This window comes from Dama dama, chromosome 1 (genome assembly GCF_033118175.1).
Source record: "Dama dama isolate Ldn47 chromosome 1, ASM3311817v1, whole genome shotgun sequence".
Lineage (NCBI taxonomy): Eukaryota > Metazoa > Chordata > Mammalia > Artiodactyla > Cervidae > Dama > Dama dama.
In genome coordinates this window covers 61,077,262-61,097,520 of record NC_083681.1, presented here as the reverse complement: position 1 = coordinate 61,097,520, position 20,259 = coordinate 61,077,262, and the positions used below count along the sequence as shown (strand labels likewise).

General features: G+C 37.6%; 2 protein-coding genes across 7 annotated transcripts in view; one reads left to right on the top strand and one right to left on the bottom strand.

Annotated features, from left to right (window-relative positions):
• ELP4 (elongator acetyltransferase complex subunit 4) overlaps positions 1-12,630 on the bottom strand; it is a 225,699-nt gene extending 213,069 nt beyond the window's left edge. For both annotated transcript variants that reach the window (XM_061151202.1, XM_061151213.1), the window contains exons 1-2: positions 12,358-12,630; positions 4,839-4,874 (exon numbers count right to left, since the gene is read on the bottom strand). In XM_061151202.1, the coding sequence (XP_061007185.1) occupies positions 4,839-4,874; positions 12,358-12,580 (259 nt within the window). In that variant the 5' untranslated portion in view covers positions 12,581-12,630. The remainder of the gene's footprint in view (positions 1-4,838; positions 4,875-12,357) is intronic.
• Positions 12,631-12,739: 109 nt separating this feature from the next.
• Positions 12,740-20,259, top strand: part of IMMP1L (inner mitochondrial membrane peptidase subunit 1) — a 71,388-nt gene continuing 63,868 nt past the window's right edge. For 2 of the 5 annotated variants that reach the window (XM_061151284.1, XM_061151266.1), the window contains exon 1: positions 12,741-12,835. The gene's annotated coding sequence lies outside the window, so the exon portion shown is untranslated. Of the gene's footprint in view, positions 12,836-20,259 lie in introns of all 5 variants that reach the window. The other 3 variants (XM_061151276.1, XM_061151292.1, XM_061151301.1) reach the window with 3 other exon arrangements.

The window sequence follows — 20,259 nt, the reverse complement described above, 5'->3', positions numbered from 1 at the left end:
TATAACCTCTTGGGAGAGCAATCTAGTAACTAATACAATTTCACATGCTTCTCTTTAGCAAGCCTATATTTTGGAACTTATTCTGTAGATACTTATACATACATGAAAACCGTATACATATAAAATTTGTACAATAGGATTGTTCGTAACAGAAGATAATGAGTTAACCTTATCAGTAGAGAAAAATGTAAGAAAATTATGGCACATCCACACAATGAATTCCTATTCAGTTGTCAAGAAGAATAAGGGATACTTGTAAGAATGCACATGGACTGATTTCTAAAATATCAGATCAGTCAGTTCAGTTCAGTTGCTCGGTCACATCCAACTCTTTGCAACCCCAAGGACTGCATCACACCAGACTTGTCTGTCCATCACCAACTCCTGGAGTTTACTCAAACTCATGTCCATCGAGTCGGTGATGCCATGCAACCATCTCATCCTCTGTCGTCCCCTTCTCCTTCTGCCTTCAATCCTTGCCAGCATCAGGGTCTTTTTAGTGACACAGTTCTTCACATCAGGTGGCCAAAGTATTGGAGTTTCAGCTTCAATTTCAGTTCTTCCAATGAATATTCAGGGCTGATTTCCTCTAGGATGGACTGGTTGGATCTCCTTGCAGTCCAAGGGACTCTCAAGAGTCTTCTCCAACACCACAGTTCAAAAGCATCAATTCTTCGGTGCTCAGCTTTCATTATAGTCCAACTCTCACATCCGTACATGACTACTGGAAAAACCATAGCTTTGACTGGATGGACCTCTGTTGGCAAAGTAATGCCTCTGTGTTTTAACATGCTGTCTAGGTTGGTCATAGTTTTTCTTCCAAGGAGCAAACACCTTTTAATTTCATGGCCGCAGTCACCATCTGTGGTGATTTTGGAGCCCAAGAAAATAAAGTCTGTCACTGTCTCCATTGTTTCCCCATCTCTTTGCCATGAAGTGATGGGACCGGATGCCATGATCTTCGTTTTTTTGAATGTTGAGTTTTAAGCGAGCTTTTTAACTCTCTTCTTTCACTTTCATCAAAAGGCTCTTCAGTTCCTCTTCGCTTTCTGCCATAAGGGTGGTGTCATCTGCATATCTGAGGTTATTGATATTTCTCCCGGCAATCTTGATTACAGCTTGTGGTTCATTCAGCTTGGAATTTCACATGATGTACTCTACATTTAAGTTAAATAAGCAGGGTGACAGTATACAGCCTTGACATACTCCTTTCCCGAATTGGAACCAGTCTGTTGTTCCCTGTCTGGTTCTAACTGTTGCTTCTTGACCAGCATACAGATATCTCAGGAATCAGGTAAGGTGGTCTGGTATTTCCATCTCTTTAAGAATATTCCACAGTTTGTTGTGATCCACACAGTCAAAGGCTTTGGCAGAGTCAATAAAGCAAAAGTAGATGCTTCTCTGGAACTCTCTTGTTTTTTTGATGATCCAACAGATGTTGGCAATTTGATTTCTGGTTCCTCTGCCTTTTCTAAATCCAGCTTGAACATCTGGAAGTTCTCTGTTCACATACAGTTGAAGCTTGGCTTGGAGAATTTTGAGCATTACTTTGCTAGCATGTGAGATGAGTGCAATTGAGTGGTAGTTTGAACATTCTTTGGCATTGCCTTTGAGATAGGAATGAAGACTGACATTGTCCAGTCCTGTGGCCACTGCTGAGTTTTGCTAATTTACTGGCATTTGAATGCCACACTTCCTCAACATCATCTTTTAGTATCTGAAATAGCTCAGCTGGAATTCCATCACCTCCACTAGCTTTGTTTGTAGTATGCTTCCTAAGGCCCATTTGACCTCACATTCCAGGATGTCTGGCTGTAGGTGAGTGATCACACTATCGTGATTATCTGGGTCGTGAAGATGTTTTTTGTACAGTTCTTCTGTGTATTCTTGCCACCTCTTCTTAATATCTTCTGCTTCTGTTAGGTCCATACCATTTCTGTCCTTTATTGTGCCCATCTTTGCATGAAATGTTCCCTTGGTATCTCTAACTTTCTTCCAGAAATCTCTAGTCTTTTCGATTCTATTGTTTTCCTCTATGTCTTTGCATTGATCACTGAGGAAGGCTTTCTCATCTCTCCTTGCTATTCTTTGGAACTCTGCATTCAAATGGGTATATCTTTCCTTTTCTCCTTTTCCTTTCACTTCTCTTCCTTTCTCAGCTATTTGTAAGGCCTCCTCAGACAACCATTTTGCCATTTTGCATTTCTTTTTCTTGGGGATAGTCTTGATCACTGCCTCCTGTGTAATGTCACGAAATTCCGTCCATAGTCCTTCAGGTACTCTATCAAACTAATCCCTTGAATCTATTTGTCGATTCCACTGTATCATCATAAGGGATTTGATTTAGGTCATATCTGAATAGTCTAACGGTTTTCCCTACTTTCTTCAATTTCAGTCTGAATTTTGCAATAAGGAGTTCAAGCTGTGACCCACAGTCAGCTCCTAGTCTTGTTTTTGCTGAGTGTACAGAGCTTCTCCATCTTCAGCTGCAGAGTACAATCAACCTGATTTTGGTATTGACCATCCGGTGATGTTCACATGTCATCATGATGTCATCTCCTGTGTTGGTGGAAGATGGTGTTTGCCATAACCAGTGTGTTCTTTTGGCCAAACTCTGTTAGCCTTTGTCCTGCTTCATTTCCTACTCTAAGGACAAACTTGCCTGTTACTCCAGGTATCTCCTGATTTCCTACATTTGGATTCCAGTCCCCTATGATGAAAAGGATATCTATTTTTTGGTGTTAGCTCTAGAAGGTCTTGTAGGTCCTCATAGAATCGTCAACTTCAGCTTCTTCAGCATTAGTGGCTGGGGTATACTCTTGGATTACTGTGATACTGAATGATTTGCCTTGGAAAAGGACCGAGATCATTCTGTCATTTTTGAGATTGTACTCAAGTACTGCATATTGGACTCTCTTGTTGACTGTGAGGGCTACTCCATTTCTTCTAAGGGATTCTTGCCCACAGTAGTAGGTATAACCGTTACCTGAATTAAATTCACCCATTCCAGTACATTTTAGTTCACTTATTTCTAAAACGTCGATGTTCACTCTTGCCATCTCCTGTTTGACCACTTCCAATTTATCTTGACTGGACTTTACTTCCATCACCAGTCACTCCAAAACAGCGTGTTTTTTCCGCTTTGGCTCCACCTCCTCATTCTTTCTGGAGTTACTTCTCTACTCTTCTCCAGTAGCATATTGAGCACCTACCGCCCTGGGGAGTTCATCTTTCAGTCTTGTATCTATTTGCCTTTTCATACTAGGGTTCCCAAGGCAAGAATACTGAAGTGGTTTGCCATTTCATTCTCCAGTGGACCACTTTTTTTTTTTCTCAAACATATATTTAGGAGAAAAAGCAAGGTGCTGAATGCCTCCATGGATATTAGTTAGGTAGAAATATTTGGGTTCCCATCATTTCTAGAATAAAGCATCGGTCATACTAAATTCAGCCTTCCCGGGTGGCTCAGTGGTAAAGAATCTGCCTTCCCATGCAGAAGCCATAGCAGATGCAGCTTTGATCCCTGGTTTGTGAAGATACCCTGGAGGAAACAGGAACACATCCCAGTATTCTTGCCAGGATAATCCCATGGACAGCCTAGCCTGGCAGGCTACAGTCAATGGGGGTCACAAAGAGTTGGACATGACTGAACACACAAGCATGCATACTAAATATGGAGTATATTCAGTTCTGTGCACAAAAAGACAATGCTAGAGCAGGTGTGACAAGAGAATAACCAGGAAAATAAGGAGTGTGACAACCACGATGCATAAAAACCAGTTTAAGAAACTATGTCTATTTAGTCTGGAGAAGATTTGAGGTGATTAAATTGTTATTTTAAAATATTTTAAGAGTGTCAGGTGAAAGAGTATCAGAGGACAAAAAACTAGGAACAAAAAACTCATCACAGGCATACAAATTAAAAATTAACAAAGAACGTTCTAGTTAATCATACATTTTCAAATAACAAAGGTTTGACTGGTGAAGTAGTGAGCCCTTTAAAGTAGATAAAGTGAAAATGAAGTCGTTCAGTTGTGTCCAACTCTTTTTTGAGATGCCATGGTCTGTAGCCTGCCAGGCTCCTCCATCCTTGGGATTTTCCAGACAAGAATACTGGAGTGGGTTGCCATTTCCTTCTCCATGTGATCTTCCCGACCAGGGATCCAACCTGAGTCTCCCACATTGCAGGCAGATTCTTTACTGTCTGAACCACCAGGCAAGCCTGTTAAACTAGATCATCTGTACTCAAATGGTGTTTGGTATCCGAAAAGTGTTCCATGGCCAGGTGGGAGCTTGGATTACATAACTGTCAAGATTTATTTCAATTCCAACATTCTGTGATCTAAACTTAAAACAAAGGTAAATTGGGTTATGTATGTATATTTAAGTAAGAAGTATGGAAGCTTTAAAGATGAACAAAAATGCGATTTATCCTTGTCATTTTTCTTTGAATAAGACGACAAGTAAGGTAAAAATCTGTGATATATACAATGGGCTTATGCGTACATCAAATTATCAAATAAATCACTGTAACAATCCCACTCTAAATACTGAGATTCTGGAAAAAATCGGCACTATTTTCACCTTTTTAAAACAAATGGAAGACAAGGTGCTGTGAACAGTTTTTAAGTATAAGAGCTACATTTTCACATGTATTTTTCTAAATCAGTTCAAGTTCAGATTAATAGTTTAATTTAAATTAAACATAAAGCAATTCCTCTTTATCTTAACTCTTGTAGAGTGTTATATAATTAATTTCAGAAGAGGCAAACCCATAAAATCATACACACAACAGAAAACTCTAATTGGGGAGAGCAGAGTATGTATGCTATACTAACCAATTAGAAGAACTGTTCCGACGGCCAAACCTCCACCTGGAAATGGAACAAAATGAAGAACAAATTAATCTACCTTTTCATATTATCTTTAGCATAAAAGTTAGGCATTATCAAGGACAGGTACTTCAACAACTTCAAAACTGTAGTTGAGAACAACATTTTAATTACCTTTGCAATACTTGGCTTAAGGTGCTATTATGAAATAATTACATACTATATGTAATTATACACTACACATTACAATTACTTTCATAATATACTGTACTATCCTCCTTTCTCCTGTGATAGGACCATGCAGCATTCAACACAGCCGGCTAAGCATTCCTTTAATGTTATATTTAGCACTTATTAATAAATTAGCTCAATAGCTGAGACCTAAATGTGCACAGTAACTTAACTACAACAGAAGTACAACACAGAAAGAAAGGTTATTACAATAGAAATTCCACTTTAATTTTTACTCTCAAATTTAACAAATCTTGGAGAAAAAAACCTGACAGTTAAAATGAATTCTTTTCTGATTATTAATAACACACATAAAATCTGAACACACTCTAAATGTATTTAGAATGTAAGATGAATATTTTTGTCAAACAAGAGAGGCACAATCACCACAATCACAAAACATATTTTCAATTTTACTAGAAAATGCTATTTTAATTATATTTGAATTAGGGTAATATGATCATAAATATATAACTGAAATACAGGTTTATTAAAAATCAATTTAAAATCAAGTTTTAAGAAACTAGAACATCAGAAAGATAGACATTCAAACAGCTGACAACTGATATTTTGTTTCTAAAACCATTTGTGAAAGCATTACTATGTGTTATTGGTGCAAATGCTAACAAGTTCACTTAAAAATTTAAAAATGTATACACAAAGAATCAAACGAACTTAAAGTATAATTAATTTAAAAAGAAACTAAAAATTGTTGGACAATTGAAGACAATATTACTAGCGCTTTTTGCTTACAAGATTGTGAAACATTTAGAATATAATAATCTTTTCCCAAAAAGTTTTATAGTGACAAACAATACATAGAAAAACTTAGTATGAAAAACTCATGACAGTGTTTTTTTTGCCTTGCAAATAAGCATAAAAAACAGTTATGTTTCAAAGAATTTGAAATTTGGTAAGCTGCATGCACACTTAATACAATCTAATATTTGAGGACTTTATGACTAAAACAGAGCATTCAAAATTGTTAGAAAACAGTTTAAAAAAAGGAACAAACACATTTACATTTTTTCAGTGGATATGTTATTGAATTAAGTATGTATTTTAACTTCATATTGAGATAAGTTACTTCATTTTAGCATTTAAAGCCACACCAGACTACACAGGAGAACTACAAATGTTGGTCAAATTAAAAGCTTAACATAAACTGAAATATATGTGATGATAACAACCATAAAAGATGAGAGCAAAAAGGCTCTGTTTGGGAGAAGAGCAAATATTTAGTTTTACAGTTTGTGCTACATATAGACCAATATTAATTCTTTAATCCACTTTAAATATTTTAAATCACACTTTCCAACTCTTCACTATTTTTCCTCACATGTGAAAATATTTAGCTAGTAATTATCATTTTGTATATTTGAGATGAAATAATACAGGCACATAACAGATACTCCAAGTTTCTCGTCTAGTCTACTATAAAAAAGTTAGCTGCATTTTCCCATAACTTTATAGGAAGGATTTAGATTTGTTATCTAAACTTCTTTGGGTCTATATTCATGTCTTCTCAAATTAGGAATTTATATAAGGCCTCCAAGTGGAATATTTAGAGAAGTAGATATTTTTTGTGAATGATATTCACAGTGAAATAACGAGAACTGATCAAGAAACAGTTCTCCAACTGAATGATACGATATCTCGCTCAGGTGTCTTGCCCAAAGAAGTACAGTAAGAGCTACTCTTACCATTCTGGCAATTATTTTCTGATTAGAAACAATCAATACATGATACACTAAATACGTTATTTGATAAATGTATTATCAGTATTAATTCTATTACTGTATTAACAGTAAACAGCAAATCAGACTACACTACGAAGGTAGGTAGTTTTCTGCCTGAGTTGAACAATCCACTATTTCTGATAATTCAGGAAACGAAAGTTTTAAATCTCTCATATATTAAATTATATATGGAAAATCTTTATGTTTGGAAAATACAAATGTTACTTAAAACAAGATAATATGAGGACATTTTAATCATTTTTTATCAGCCAAATTAATATTCTATTGGGTGTCTCTTACAAAAAGGCAACTTACTTTTTTTCTAATGGGCTATATTATATAAATTCACTAGCTCAATTTGAATTTGAATTTGAATTTGAGCTAACTCAAATTTGAATTGGCCCTAGTAAAGCTGGTGATTTGGAAGGTTAGTCATGGGAAATAAGAAGCCACCTAATTATTTATAAATCAAGCTTTTATTCTATGTATATGAGGTAAAGTGATTTTGACATGGCCATATACACAAGCATGTAGCCGTAAAGTTCCTATATTCTTCCAAACTTCATTTTAGAGTGTGGTAAGACCACATTTCAGTATAAGGTATTTTGCAATATCTCACTCAATATACTGAGATTCTAGCTATATTTTAAAGTAGAGTAAATTTTAATAAGTTAGCAGTCATTCTCCCTACCCAAAATTGAAAAGCTTAACCAACTAAACACAGGATACTTGACATGATATATTCAACAAAAGTTAGCTTTCAATCCATCTTTAAATTCAGCAATTCATTAGCAATTTCAAAAGCAGCACAGATCTCACACTAATAATTCCTAATTAAAACAGAAATATCTTTTCCCCATAGCACATTAAAATGTCTGACAGGAAAGTAACAGGGTAAGGAAGCACTTGTCTTAGAAATTCATATAAGGCCTCCAAGTGGAATATTCAGAGAAATAAATGCTTTTTGTGAATGATATTCATAGTGAAATAATGAGAACAGATCAAGAAATAGTTTCCCAATTAAATATGATATAATGCACAGGTGGACACACACACAAAGTAAAAAATGGTCTTGTTTAATGCCTCCTCTTCCCTTTAATCATATCAGATAAATCACCAATATTCTAAGTCACTAAAAAAATAAACTTTTGGTTTTACCTCAGACCACTTTAAAAAGTATGTTTAAGCTCACCTCCAGCTTACTAAAAAAATATGGGAGAATATTTCATCAACTTGTAAGTTTACACAAGTTTGAAAGCTTGAAAATACTTTTCAAGTCTGATATCTTAAAGTATAAAATTCATCAAGCTTTTACATTTTAAAAAAGTGACTATTTTGTCTTAAAACTAGAATAAATATAAAAGCTTAAGAAACACTGGGAAATTTAAGATTTTAAGTGTCAATATCTATTTAAAAATTTTTTTAAATACGAAGGAAAGATTTAAAAAAATTCATGTGAATAGTTAGAAAATGATATATTAATTTAAAGGGAGAAAAGCCCTACACAGTTCCCAAAACAAATCTCTAATTAAGCTATACATTTAGGGTAAACAAGGTCAAATTAATATATTAGAATATGAAGGTCCATAAATTTTATCTTGTTTTACAATAAAGGCAACTCCTTTTTCAAAGCTAAAAGTTTAAAAGGGAAGAGAAATAAAAGTTAGGAAAGAGAAGTCTTTCATCCTAGTTCTTTCCAGTGCTCTCTGTAAATCAGTAGTTTTGTTTAAAATTATAGAAGCAAAACAGGCATCTTAAAGGCTTTGTAGGGAAAAGGCAATGTAACAGCCATATCCTTCGTTCATAGCAATATCCTTAACTACCTAATTAATGCCACACTTAGAATTAAATTGCAGTTATATGATTAACAAGTCTACTTTTTCTAGGTAAGAAACCTCCTAACAACTCTTGGTTATCACAGGTATCGGCTGGGCAAACATGGGAATCAAAACAGAAAAGTCATCAACAATGAGAATGGTTCTGTTGATTAAATTGCGTGAAACAATTTTACAAAGGACTGAGTGGCACTTGCTTTAAATGTACAGGTATCAATTGTTAAAATATCATAACTGGGATGATACTAAATAAACAGCCCAAGCTTAATGCATATCATCCCACACTCCAGGTTAAGATGTGTGTGTGCTCAGTGGTGGTCAACTCTTTGTGACCCCATGGCCTGTAGCCCAACAGGCTCTTCTGTCCATGCGATTTTCCTGGCAGGAATACTGGTGTGGGTGGCCATTTCCTTCTCTAGGGGATCTTCCCAACCCAGGGATCGAACACGCTTCTCCTTTGTCTCCAGCATTATGGGCAGATACTTTACCCGCTGAGCTATCAGGGAAGCAAGATTAAAATATAATGGAGCAAAGAACTATACCCACCAGTAATTATTTTTTCATGGCAATGTTGAAAATGGTAGCTACCCTCAAGCTTCTTCAGGGCAGTCTTCCTGGATTATTATTTACCCCAATTCCTATTTCCGTTCACTTGTCTGTCAAAATTTAATAAATTCTGAACAACACAGAGTTTAATCCAGTTAAAACTGAGAAGTCATCCGTCCTTCAAATATCTTTCTGAAGGATGAGCCTGGGAGATAATTTCTCTACGTTAGTCAATATGGTCCTAAAATGGACTATTTTATGTTCAAGGAAAAGAGAAATTTTGCCAGAATCCTTTATCTACTATATAATCTCCTTGGAAATTCCTGGAAGAAGAAAAATGAAATATTTACATACAGCGTCCTCAAATAACAACATAAATGTTCTGGAAAGGGACGGTTGAGAAACTGGGTTAGGAAATTCCAGAATGTAAATTATTCAACTTGGGAAATATAAATCGATATCTAACAATAAAATAAAGAATAAAAATATTTAATACAACTAGATCATGAAGATTAAGATGCAGTAATAGAAAAGTCTCAAATTTATAAAACACTTCGGAGTAAGCAATGGAAATACTAGTGTATCATCAAACAACTAACATTCAATTTGCCTATTTTATGCTTTTCATTTTGCATCTACACTTTAAATTACAATGTCACAATGGCAGTAGTAAAATATCACTGCAGTGTATGCCAGTGACAACACAACATTTACTTGTTATGCAGTAACTACAGAATATATTTAGGCAACAACAATGTCACAGTATAGTTTCATCATTCTGATGTCATAGCATCCTACTATCATTACATCTTGTCACTATAAGATTATATCAGACTTGTCACAATCTTGAGTCAGACAACATTTCAGAACCACAGTATAATCTGAATTGCTTTTACTTTTGTGTATACACATTAGCAGCCAAATGTTTCACTTTCAAACAATGGTTTAATGAATAACACATGTATAGGGTTTGCTCCAAAGGGCCACAAAAAATAGAAAATCAAAATATAAAAATGCCATTAGGAAGTTAACAACTAAAATATTTCTAGACATTTTATTATTCCAAATGTAGTAACTCCTATTATAAGAATGTCTTCAACTTCTGTGCAATTTGAGAATTAACTGTATACATGCAAAATATATTTCAAAATATCCAAAAACTGATAGTTATTTCAATCATTTTAATGAACACTAATTTTTAGCATAATCTTGTTAGAGTCAAATAAATAGATTCCCCAACTTCAAGCAAATCTGGAGAAATTTAAAATTACAGTTCAAGTTTATATCACTGTAAAAAAACACAAGGAAGGTGCTTTGGGTCACCTTTCTGGTGGGTGCTTTAAGAGGCTATTACAGTTAAATCTTCAGGCTTAGATTCAATAAATGGTTAAAAACACCTGAAAAGAGGTCTCAAAAAATTGAAGCAATTGCAGCATAGTGCAGAGCATTAAATGTGGAGCCTGAAGATCAGCCAGACTGTCACAGTTTTGTGACTCTATTCATGTCAGTTAATCGCCATGTCTGATTTTAGAGCTCAAACACATAATTCCATCCTACATGTTTCATAATCTGTGCACGCTTTTTCCTACACATTATTTTTCTTTAAACCAAGAACTTATTTAGAATCTATAAGTACCAGGTACTGTGCTAGTTACATTTTGTTATTCTAATGAGGAACTGAAGATGTAATGTGAGAAACGTGACCTTTTTGTTTGGAGAGTTTCAGGATCAGTGAATGAAGTTACATATCTCCACTGAGTTACCCAAAAAAAAAAAAAATTCAGGACTAGGAACAGCCTCCAAGTTTTACATATAAATACAGGATGACCCCAATTTAAACTCATAAGGGAAAAAAAGTGAGATAAATATTTGCTAACTAGATATTTTGAATCATTTCTGTTTATAGTACCATGCAATTTAGGAAGGCATCAGAGTTGAAACAATTAAGGGAAAACATTCAAATTTATTATTTAAATTTACATACAAATAACCAGGATCCAGTTATGGTCACAAAGTAACAGAGGTAAGAAGTCATACTCTTTCTCATTGGTCTTTCTATTGCTAAACCTATCTCAAAGTCTACCTGTGGGGAAAAAAATTACAGAGTGAAAATGACAAGGGAAGTAAACAATGTCATTTGTAATATTTTATGAAAGTGTACAAAGCTTAACTGACACATCTCACCCTATTATAAAAAAATTATGAAATACAAACATGGACCAATTTTAGTAAAGTAGCATTCTGATAGGAATGAACTACTTTACAAGCTTTATTAACACAGCAGCTTTGCCCTACCTATCTATCTAACCTACAGATTAGATTAATAATTAATGGTTATTAATTATTGGTTAATTAATGGTTAATAATTAAACATTAATAATTAATGGTTATTAATCAAGCATATTCTTTAGCAGCCTTCTCAAGAAAAATTCCAGAGATTTTGGAAAGCCTAAAATCTGGACTTCTTTTTCTCGTTGAAATGTAAAATAATTTTAAACATCGTTTGAGATGTAACGCTGGGAAGCAAAATATATAGAGAAAAAATAACAAAAACAAAAATACATATATTTAACGCAGATACTGGGTACGTCTGTTAAGGTCAAAGACAGGCTTTCATTACTTGGATGCACCTAAGCTTTTAACATACATTCTTTTAAAGTCAATATGATTAGTTTAAAGATTCAGAACCAGGAGATAAGCAGTCAGGCGGCGAAAGAGGGGAAGTTACTTTTTTCAGCATTTTCTATTGATGCCCATCTGTCTCAAGTGATACAAACTTCTGTAGGTTAGTCCAAACCATGGGCTATCTGGGATTCACATAAGGGTGCATTCAAAGACCGGGACGGGATCCTAGATGAATGCCAAATCGTCTCCAATCATCAGTGACTGCCCTTCACTAGGAATGCACGTAAGGGTAAGAAGCATGTAGGTTTCCTGTCGTAATCGAGAAAAAGCCTGGTGGGCACCAAAGTAGAAAGTGGGAGCACAAAACCAGATCTGATTAACAGCATTTAAAGTCTCCATGCAACCCTTCCTCCCCTCCATCAGACTGAGCCATCCTCTCCAAGTCCGAATGCTGAGAGGTGAGAGAAAGATGTGGGTCAGGGTGTCTACCCCGGCAAGTCCCCTCCCTGTTTTCCCTCTGCTGAGCCCAGATCTCCGTTCTGAACCGACCTAGGAGCTGGTCCAGGGCTGGCAGCCCGGTTGATACCAGCAGCTGTCCATTCCGCACCGACGGCCGTGTCCCCGCGATGGACACCAGTCGAGAGCAGCCACTGTCGGCACCGCTAGCTCTGGGACCCCTCCGCCGGAAGCTAGTGACGTTGTTCGTGCTGGCCGCCGCCACCATAGACCCAGTACTCCGGGTGCCGGTGCCGCAGGTCCCTGCTGCCGCCATCTTGGGGCTTCCCGCGTTGACCCAATGAGAACTCTGGGAGCTTAAGCCGCGGGTCTGTCACAGTCAGCTCCAAACTCCCGCCTCCTCTGCTCTTGAAGCCAATAGGACTGAGGCCTCCCTCCCGAGTCAACCAATCGGAAGGCGCATTGCTGAAAAGTGCGTTTACGTCAGGACGGCCGACTTCTGCAAGGCCCAGGTGAGAAAGAGGTACCTGAGTCCTGGATGAGAGTCTTCCTGGGTTCTTTGGGGCTAGAGGTGGGTAATATCATTAACGTTCTTCTCGTTTTGAGTGTCTTCATTCACGTTGAGTTAAACAAAAAAAAGAAGGCGGCTGGTGGTGGGGTATATCAAGCAACTTTCAGTAGGACCCTGCACTTTCCTCCTCTCTGTAGTAAACAGGATACCGCCCCCCACCCCAGGCCTTTTCTGATTTCTGAAAGAAAATTCCCTCCGGCATCCTCTTCAGTTCTTAACATGGAAGGGATTGAAACTCTTACCTTAGTGAGTAGCTTGTTGAGCCCGGCCTCGGTTCCTCAGGGCCGGTGACCGCTGGGTTGGATTTACATATTAGAGTAAAAACTCTGGAGCTTTGAGGCGATTTGGTTTTCCTCTGTTTCAAACAGCAGATGACAAACTCTACCTCTCTTGACACGTCCCCGTAAGTTGCTTTCGTTAATTTTAATTAGTGCTTCTGGAAGTCTTAGAGCGCCTTTCCATAAGTGGTGTGAATGATAAGTGTTATTCTGACAACCTTGTTCACACATTTAATTGTCGTTTGCTGTTAAGGCAGCTGCAAATAACACAATACTTTTTTTTTTATTTTAACCCGAAAAACTGGTAAGAATTAGATGTGTATGTGCTTTCTTTTTCAAGTGATCTGTGAACTCTGAATCCAGAGTTTATTAGAATAGGAATTTTACATGATGAAAAAAGCCATGTAACCTAGATTTTCAAAAAAGGCCATGAATCCTTGGATTTAAATTTTCTTTTCAAAATTTTTAGCTGGGTGTGGGGTAGGGGATTGGAGTAAGTAATCTTTGAAGACATTCATGATTGACAAATGTGTAAACTAAAAGAGTCCCAAATTATGCTTGCGCTGATAATTATTGTTGGTTTTGACATTGATCTATGATGCTTCTAAAATACATCAAAACTTCATGGAAACTCTTGCCATTGAATTGTTTTAAATCTCAGTGACTTGTGAAAACTTTTTGGCTGATTCTCTTTGAGATTATATTGCTACATAGTGACCCCAGTTTTTCATTTTGGTAGGTTTTTGTTTTTAAAGAAAAGTGTTCAGAAAAAAAAAAGTGTTGCAGTTTAACAATATATCAACTGGAAATCTTGATCATGGTTTAGATGCTTTCATTTAGAGTCTTACCAGTATAATTCTGTGATGTCAGTCATTCACTTAGTAGCTGTTGAGGGTTTACTGTCTGCTTGGACCTAAACTTGTCATTTTAAGGCAAAGTTAAAAAAAAACAGTTCTCATTTGGAGGAGATAAGATTAACACATAGATAACAACATACCCGTTAAAATGATCACAGTGAACAATATACATTAATATTGCTCTGTAGTAAGTAAGTATTCGAGAAGACCAAAACAGAAAGTGACAAAGCACTCCAGTAACAAATAGGAACTTCTTAGACAGCTTTGCTGCTCTGAAAACTTTGAAGTACACAAATATTGAATTTCTATGGATTTCTTTACTACATATTCACTTGTTGTCTACTCTATTTACTTCAGCCTTTAGTTTTCTAAAGTGAAAAATTGTTTTTCAGCTTTAACTACAATCCAGGAAGATGTGCACCAATGCATTCCTGAAGTTAGCATATAATCTTTGGTACAACATTATCATCAGTTCAGTTCAGTTGCTCAGTCATGTCCAATTCTTTGCAACCCAATGGACTGCAGCACCCCAGGCTTCCCTGTCCATCACCAACTCCCGGAGTTTACTCACACTCACGTCCATTGAGTCAGTGATACTATCCAACCATCTCATCCTGTGTCATCCCCTTCTCCTCTTGCGTTCAATCTTTCCCAGCGTCACGGTCTTTTCTAATGAGTCAGTTCCTTGCATCAGATGGCCAAAGTATTGGAGTTTCAGCTTTAGCATCAGTCCTTCCAATAAATATTGAGGACTAATTTCCTTTAGGATGAACTGGCTGGATCTCCTTGCAGTCCAAGGGACTCTCAAGAGCCTACTCCAACACCACAGTTCAAATGCATCAATTTTTAGGCACTCAGTTTTTTTTATAGTCCAACTCTCACATCCATACATGACTATTGGAAAAACCATAGCTTTGACTAGACAGACCTTTGTTGGCAAAGTAATGTCTCTGCTTTTTAATATGCTGTCTAGGTTGTCATAGCTTTTCCCTAAGGAGCACGGGTCTTTTAGTTTCATGGCTGCAGTCACCATCTGTGGTGATTTTGGAGTGCAAGAAAATAAAGTCTGTCACTGTTTCCATGTTTCCCCATGTATTTGCCATGAAGTGATGGGACCTGATGCCATGATCTTAGTTTTCTGAATGTTGAGCTTTAAGCCAACTTTTTCACTCTCCTCTTTCACTTTCATCAAGAGGCTCTTTAGTTCCTCTTCACTTTCTGCCATAAGGGTGGTGTCATCTGCATACCTGAGGTTATTGATATTTCTCCCAGCAATCTTGCTTCCAGCTTGTGCTTCATCCAGTCCAGCATTTCTCATGATATGCATATAAGTTAAATAAGCAGGGTGACAGTGTACAGCCTTGACATACTTCTTTCCCGATTTGGAACCAGTCTGTTGTTCCCTGTTCGGTTCTAACTGTTGCTTCTTGACCTGAGTACAGATATCTCAGGAATCAGGTAAGGTGGTCTGGTATTCTCATCTCTTTAACAATTTTCTACAGGTGATCCACACAGTCAAAGGCTTTGGCATAGTCAATAAAGCAAAAATAGATGTTTCTCTGGAGCTCTCTTGCATTTTTGATGATCCAGCGGTTGTTGACAATTTGATCTCTGGTTCCTCTGCCTGTTCTAAATCCAGCTTGAACATGTGGAAGTTCTCTGATCACATACTGTTGAAGCTTGGCTTGGAGAATTTTGAGCATTACTTTGCTAGCGTGCGAGATGAGTGCAATTATGCAGTAGTTTCAGCATTCTTTGGCATTGCCTTTCTTTGGGATTGGAATGAAGACTGACCTTTTCCAGTCCTGTGGCCACTGCTGAGTTTTCCAGATTTACTGGCATATTGAGTACAGCACTTGCACAGCCTCATCTTTTAGAATTTGAAATAGTTCAGCTGGAATTCCATCACCTCCAATAGCTTTGTTCATAGTGATGCATCCTACGGCCCACTTGACTTATCATTCCAGGATGTCTGGCTCTAGGTGAGTGATCACACCATCATGGTTAGCTGGGTCATGGCGATCTTTTTTGTGTAGTTCTTTTGTTTGTCTTGCCACCTCTTCTTCATATCTTCTGCTTCTGTTAGGTCCATACATTTCTGTCCTTTATTGTGCCCATCTTTGCATGAAATGTTTCCCTTGGTATCTCTTAATTTTCTTCAAGAAATCTCTAGTCTTTCCCATTCTCTTGTTATCCTCTATTTCTTTGCATTAATCACCGAGGAAGGCTTACTTACCTCTCCTTGCTATTCTTGGAACTCTGCAATCAGGTGGATATATCTCTCCTTTTATCATTTGCCTTTCATTTCTCTTCTTTTCTCAGCTATTTGTAAGGCCTCCTCAGACTACCATTTTGCCTTTATGCATTTCTTCTTGGAGATGGTCTTGATCATCACCTCCTATACAGTGTCATGAACCTCTGTCCATAGTTCTTCAGGCATTCTGTCTATCAGGTCTAATCCCTTGAATTTGTTGGTCACTTGCACTGTATCATCAAAAGTGATTTGATTTAGATCATACCTGAATGGTCTAGTGGTTTCCCCCACTTTTTTCAATTTAAGTCTGAATTTGGCAATAAGGAGTTCATGATCTGAGCTGCTGGCAGCTCCTGGTCTTATATTTGCTGACTGTATAGAACTTATCCATGTTTGGCTACAAAGAATGTAATCAATCTGATTTTGGTGTTAACCATCTGGTGATGTTCATGTGTGGAGTTGTCTCTTGTGTTGTTTGAAGAGGGTGTTTGCTATGACCTGTGCATCCTCTTGGCAAAACTCTTGTTAGCCTTTTTCCTGCATCATTTTCTACTCCAAGGCCAAATTTGCCTCTTACTCCAGGTATCTCTTGACTTCCTATGTTTGTATTCCAGTCCCCTGTGATGAAAAGGACATCTGTTTTTGGTGTTAGTTGTAGAACGTCTTGTAGGTCGTGTTAGAACTGTTCAGCTTCAGCTTTTTCAGCTTTAGTGGTTGGGGCGTAGACTGGATTACTGTGATATTGAATGATTTGCTTTGGAAACAAACAGATCATTCTGTCATTTTTGAGACTGCACCCAAGTACTGCAGTTTGTACTCTCTTGTTGTCTATGAGGGCTGCTCCATTTCTTCTAAGAGATTCTTGCCCAGAGTAGTAGATATAATGGTCATCTGAGTTAAATTCGCCCATTCCAGTTCATTTTAGTTCACTGATCCCTAAAATGTCAATATTCACTCTTGCCATCTCCTGTTTGACCACTTCCAACTTTCTTTGATTTATGAACCTAAATTATTCCAGGTTCCTAAGCAATATTGTTCTTTACAGCATCAGACTTGACTTCTGTTAGCAGCCATATACACAACTGTCTGTTGTTTTTGCTTTGGCTCCATCTCTTTATTCTTTTCGTAGATATTTCTCTACCCTTCTCCCTTAGCATATTGTGCACCTGGGGAGTTCATCTTTCAGTGTCCTATCTTTTTGCCTTTTCATACTGCTCATGGAGTTCTCAAGTCAAGAATATTGAAGTGGTTTGCCATTCCCTTCTCCAGTGGACCACGTTTTGTGAGAACTCTATACCATGACCTATCTGTCTTGCATGGCCCTGCATGACATGGCTCATACTTTCATTGACTTAGACAAGGCTGTGATCCAAGTGATCAGTTTGGTTAGTTTTCTGAAGTTGTGGTTTCCATTTTGTCTGCCCTCTGATGGATAATGTTCATGGATAGGTGACTCAATATTTTCAGTGTCAGTTCTTCCAAAATTGACCCATAGATTTCATGCACTCCCAGTTAAAATCCCAGCATGTTATTTCATGGATATTAACAGACAGGGTCTATAGTTTATATGGAAAGGCAAATGATCTAGAATAGCAAATACAATATTGAAGAACAGAGTTGTAGTACTGACACTACCTGACTTCAAGACTTACTGTAAAGGATCAGTGCAGCAGTATATAGAGTCCAGAAATAGACCCACATGAATATAGTGAGCTGATCTTAGACAGAATGAGCAAAAGCAATACAGTAGAGCAAAGATTGTCTTTGCTTGGAACAGATAGTCGTATACATGCAAAAATAAATAAGTAAATAAATATTGACACAGACTTTACTTCAGAAAAATTAACTCAAAATGAATCACATACATAAGTGTAAAACAAAACTATAACACTCGTGTAGGATAACATCAGAGGAAATGTAGCTTACCTTGGGGATGGCAGTGACTTTTTAGATACACCAAAGACATCATCTGTAAAAGAAAGAATAGACAGGTTGGACTTCACTAAAATTAAAAACTTCTGCTGTGTGAAGGATAGTATCAAGAGAATGAGAAGATATGCCACACAGACTGGGAGAAAATAATCGCAAGGACACACTTGATAAAGGGCTGTTATCCAAAACATACAAAACTCATACTCCTACCATTTGTTGTTGTTAGTCAGTTGCTCAGTCCTATCCAGCTCTTTGAAACACCATGGACTGCAGCATGCCAAGCTTCAGTCCTCCACTGTTTCCCAGAGTTTGCTCAAATTCATGTCCTTTCAGTCTGTGATTCTAGCTAACCATCTCATCCTCTGTTGCCCCCTCCTTCTTTTGCCTTCAGTTTTTCCTAACATCAGGGTTTTTTCCAGTGAGTCAGCTTTTTGCATCAGGTAGTCCAAGTATTGGAGCTTCAGCATCAGCCCTTCCAATGAATATTCAGAACTGATTTCCTTTAGGATTGATTGGTTTGATCTCCTTCCAGTCCAGGGGACTCTCAAGAGCTTCTCCAGCACCACAGTTCGAAAGCATCAATTCGTCAGTGCTTGGTCTTCTTTATGGTCCAACTCTCACATCTGTGCATGACCACTGGAAAAACTATAGCTGTGACTGTATAGACCTTTGTTGGCAAAGTGATGCCTCTGCTTTTTAATACACTGTGTAGGTTTGTCATAACTTTTCTTCTAAGGCAGGAGGATCTTTTAATTTCATGACTGCAGTCACCATCTGAGTGACTTTGGAGAGCAAGAAAATAAACCCACTGCTTCCACTTTCTCCCCTTCTATATGTCATGAAGTGATGGAACCGGATGCCAAATCTTAATTTTTGAATGTTAAGTTTCAAACCATCTTTTTCACTGTCCTCTTTCATCCTCATCAAGAGGCTCTTTCAGTTCAGTTCAGTCGTGTCCAACTCTTTGCTGCCCCATGGACTGCAGCACACCAGGCCTCCCTGTCCATCACCAATTCCTGGAGTTTACCCAAACTCACGTCCCTCGAGTCATTGATGCCATCCAGCCATCTCATCTGTCTTCCCCTTCTCCTCCCACCTTCAACCTTTCCCAGCATCAGGATCTTTTCTAATGAGTCAGTTCTTTACATCAGGTGGGCAGAGTATTGGAGTTTCAGCTTCAGCATCAGTCCTTCCAGAACTGATCTCCTTTAGGATGGACTGGTTGGATCTCCTTGCAGTCCAAGGGACTCTCAAAGAGTCTTCTCCAACACCGCAGTTCAAAAGCATGAGTTTTTTAGCACTCAGCTTTCTTTATAGTCCAACTCTCACATCCATACATGACCACTGGAAAAACCACAGCTTTGACTAGATGGACCTTTGTTGGCAAAGTAATGCCTCTGCTTTTTAATATGCTGTCTAGGTTGGTCATGTCTTTTCTTCCAAGGAGCAGACGTCTCTTAATTTCATGGCTGCAATCACCATCGGCAGTAATTTTGGAGCCCCCAAAAATGAAGTCTGTCACTGTTTCCACGGTTTGCCCATCTATTTGCCATGAAGTGGTGGGACCAGATGCCATGTTTTAGTTTTTTGAATGTTGAGTTTTAAAGAAGCTCTTCGTTCCTCTTCATTTTCTGCTGTTAGAGTGGTATCACCTGCATATCTGATGTTATTGATATTTCTCCTGGCAATCTTGGTTCCAGCTTAGGATTCATACAGCCCAGCATTTTGCATGATATACCCTTCATGGAAGTTAAATAAGCAGCGTGACAATAGACAGCCTTGTTGTACTCCTTTCCCAGTTTTGAACCAGTCAGCTGTTCCATGTCCAGTTTTAACTGTTGCTTCTTGACTCGATTACAGGTTTCTTAGGAGACAAGTAAGGTGTTCTGGTACCGCCATCTCTTAGAACTTTCCTCGGTTTGTTGTGATCTACACAGTCAAAGACTTTAGTGTAGTCAGTGTAGCAGAAGTAGATATTTTTCTGACATTCTCTTTCTTTCTCTATGATCCAAGGAATGTTGCAATTTGATCTCTTCTTCCTCTGCCTTTTCTAAATCCAGCCTGTACCTCTGGAAGTTCTCAATTCATATGCTACTGAAGCCT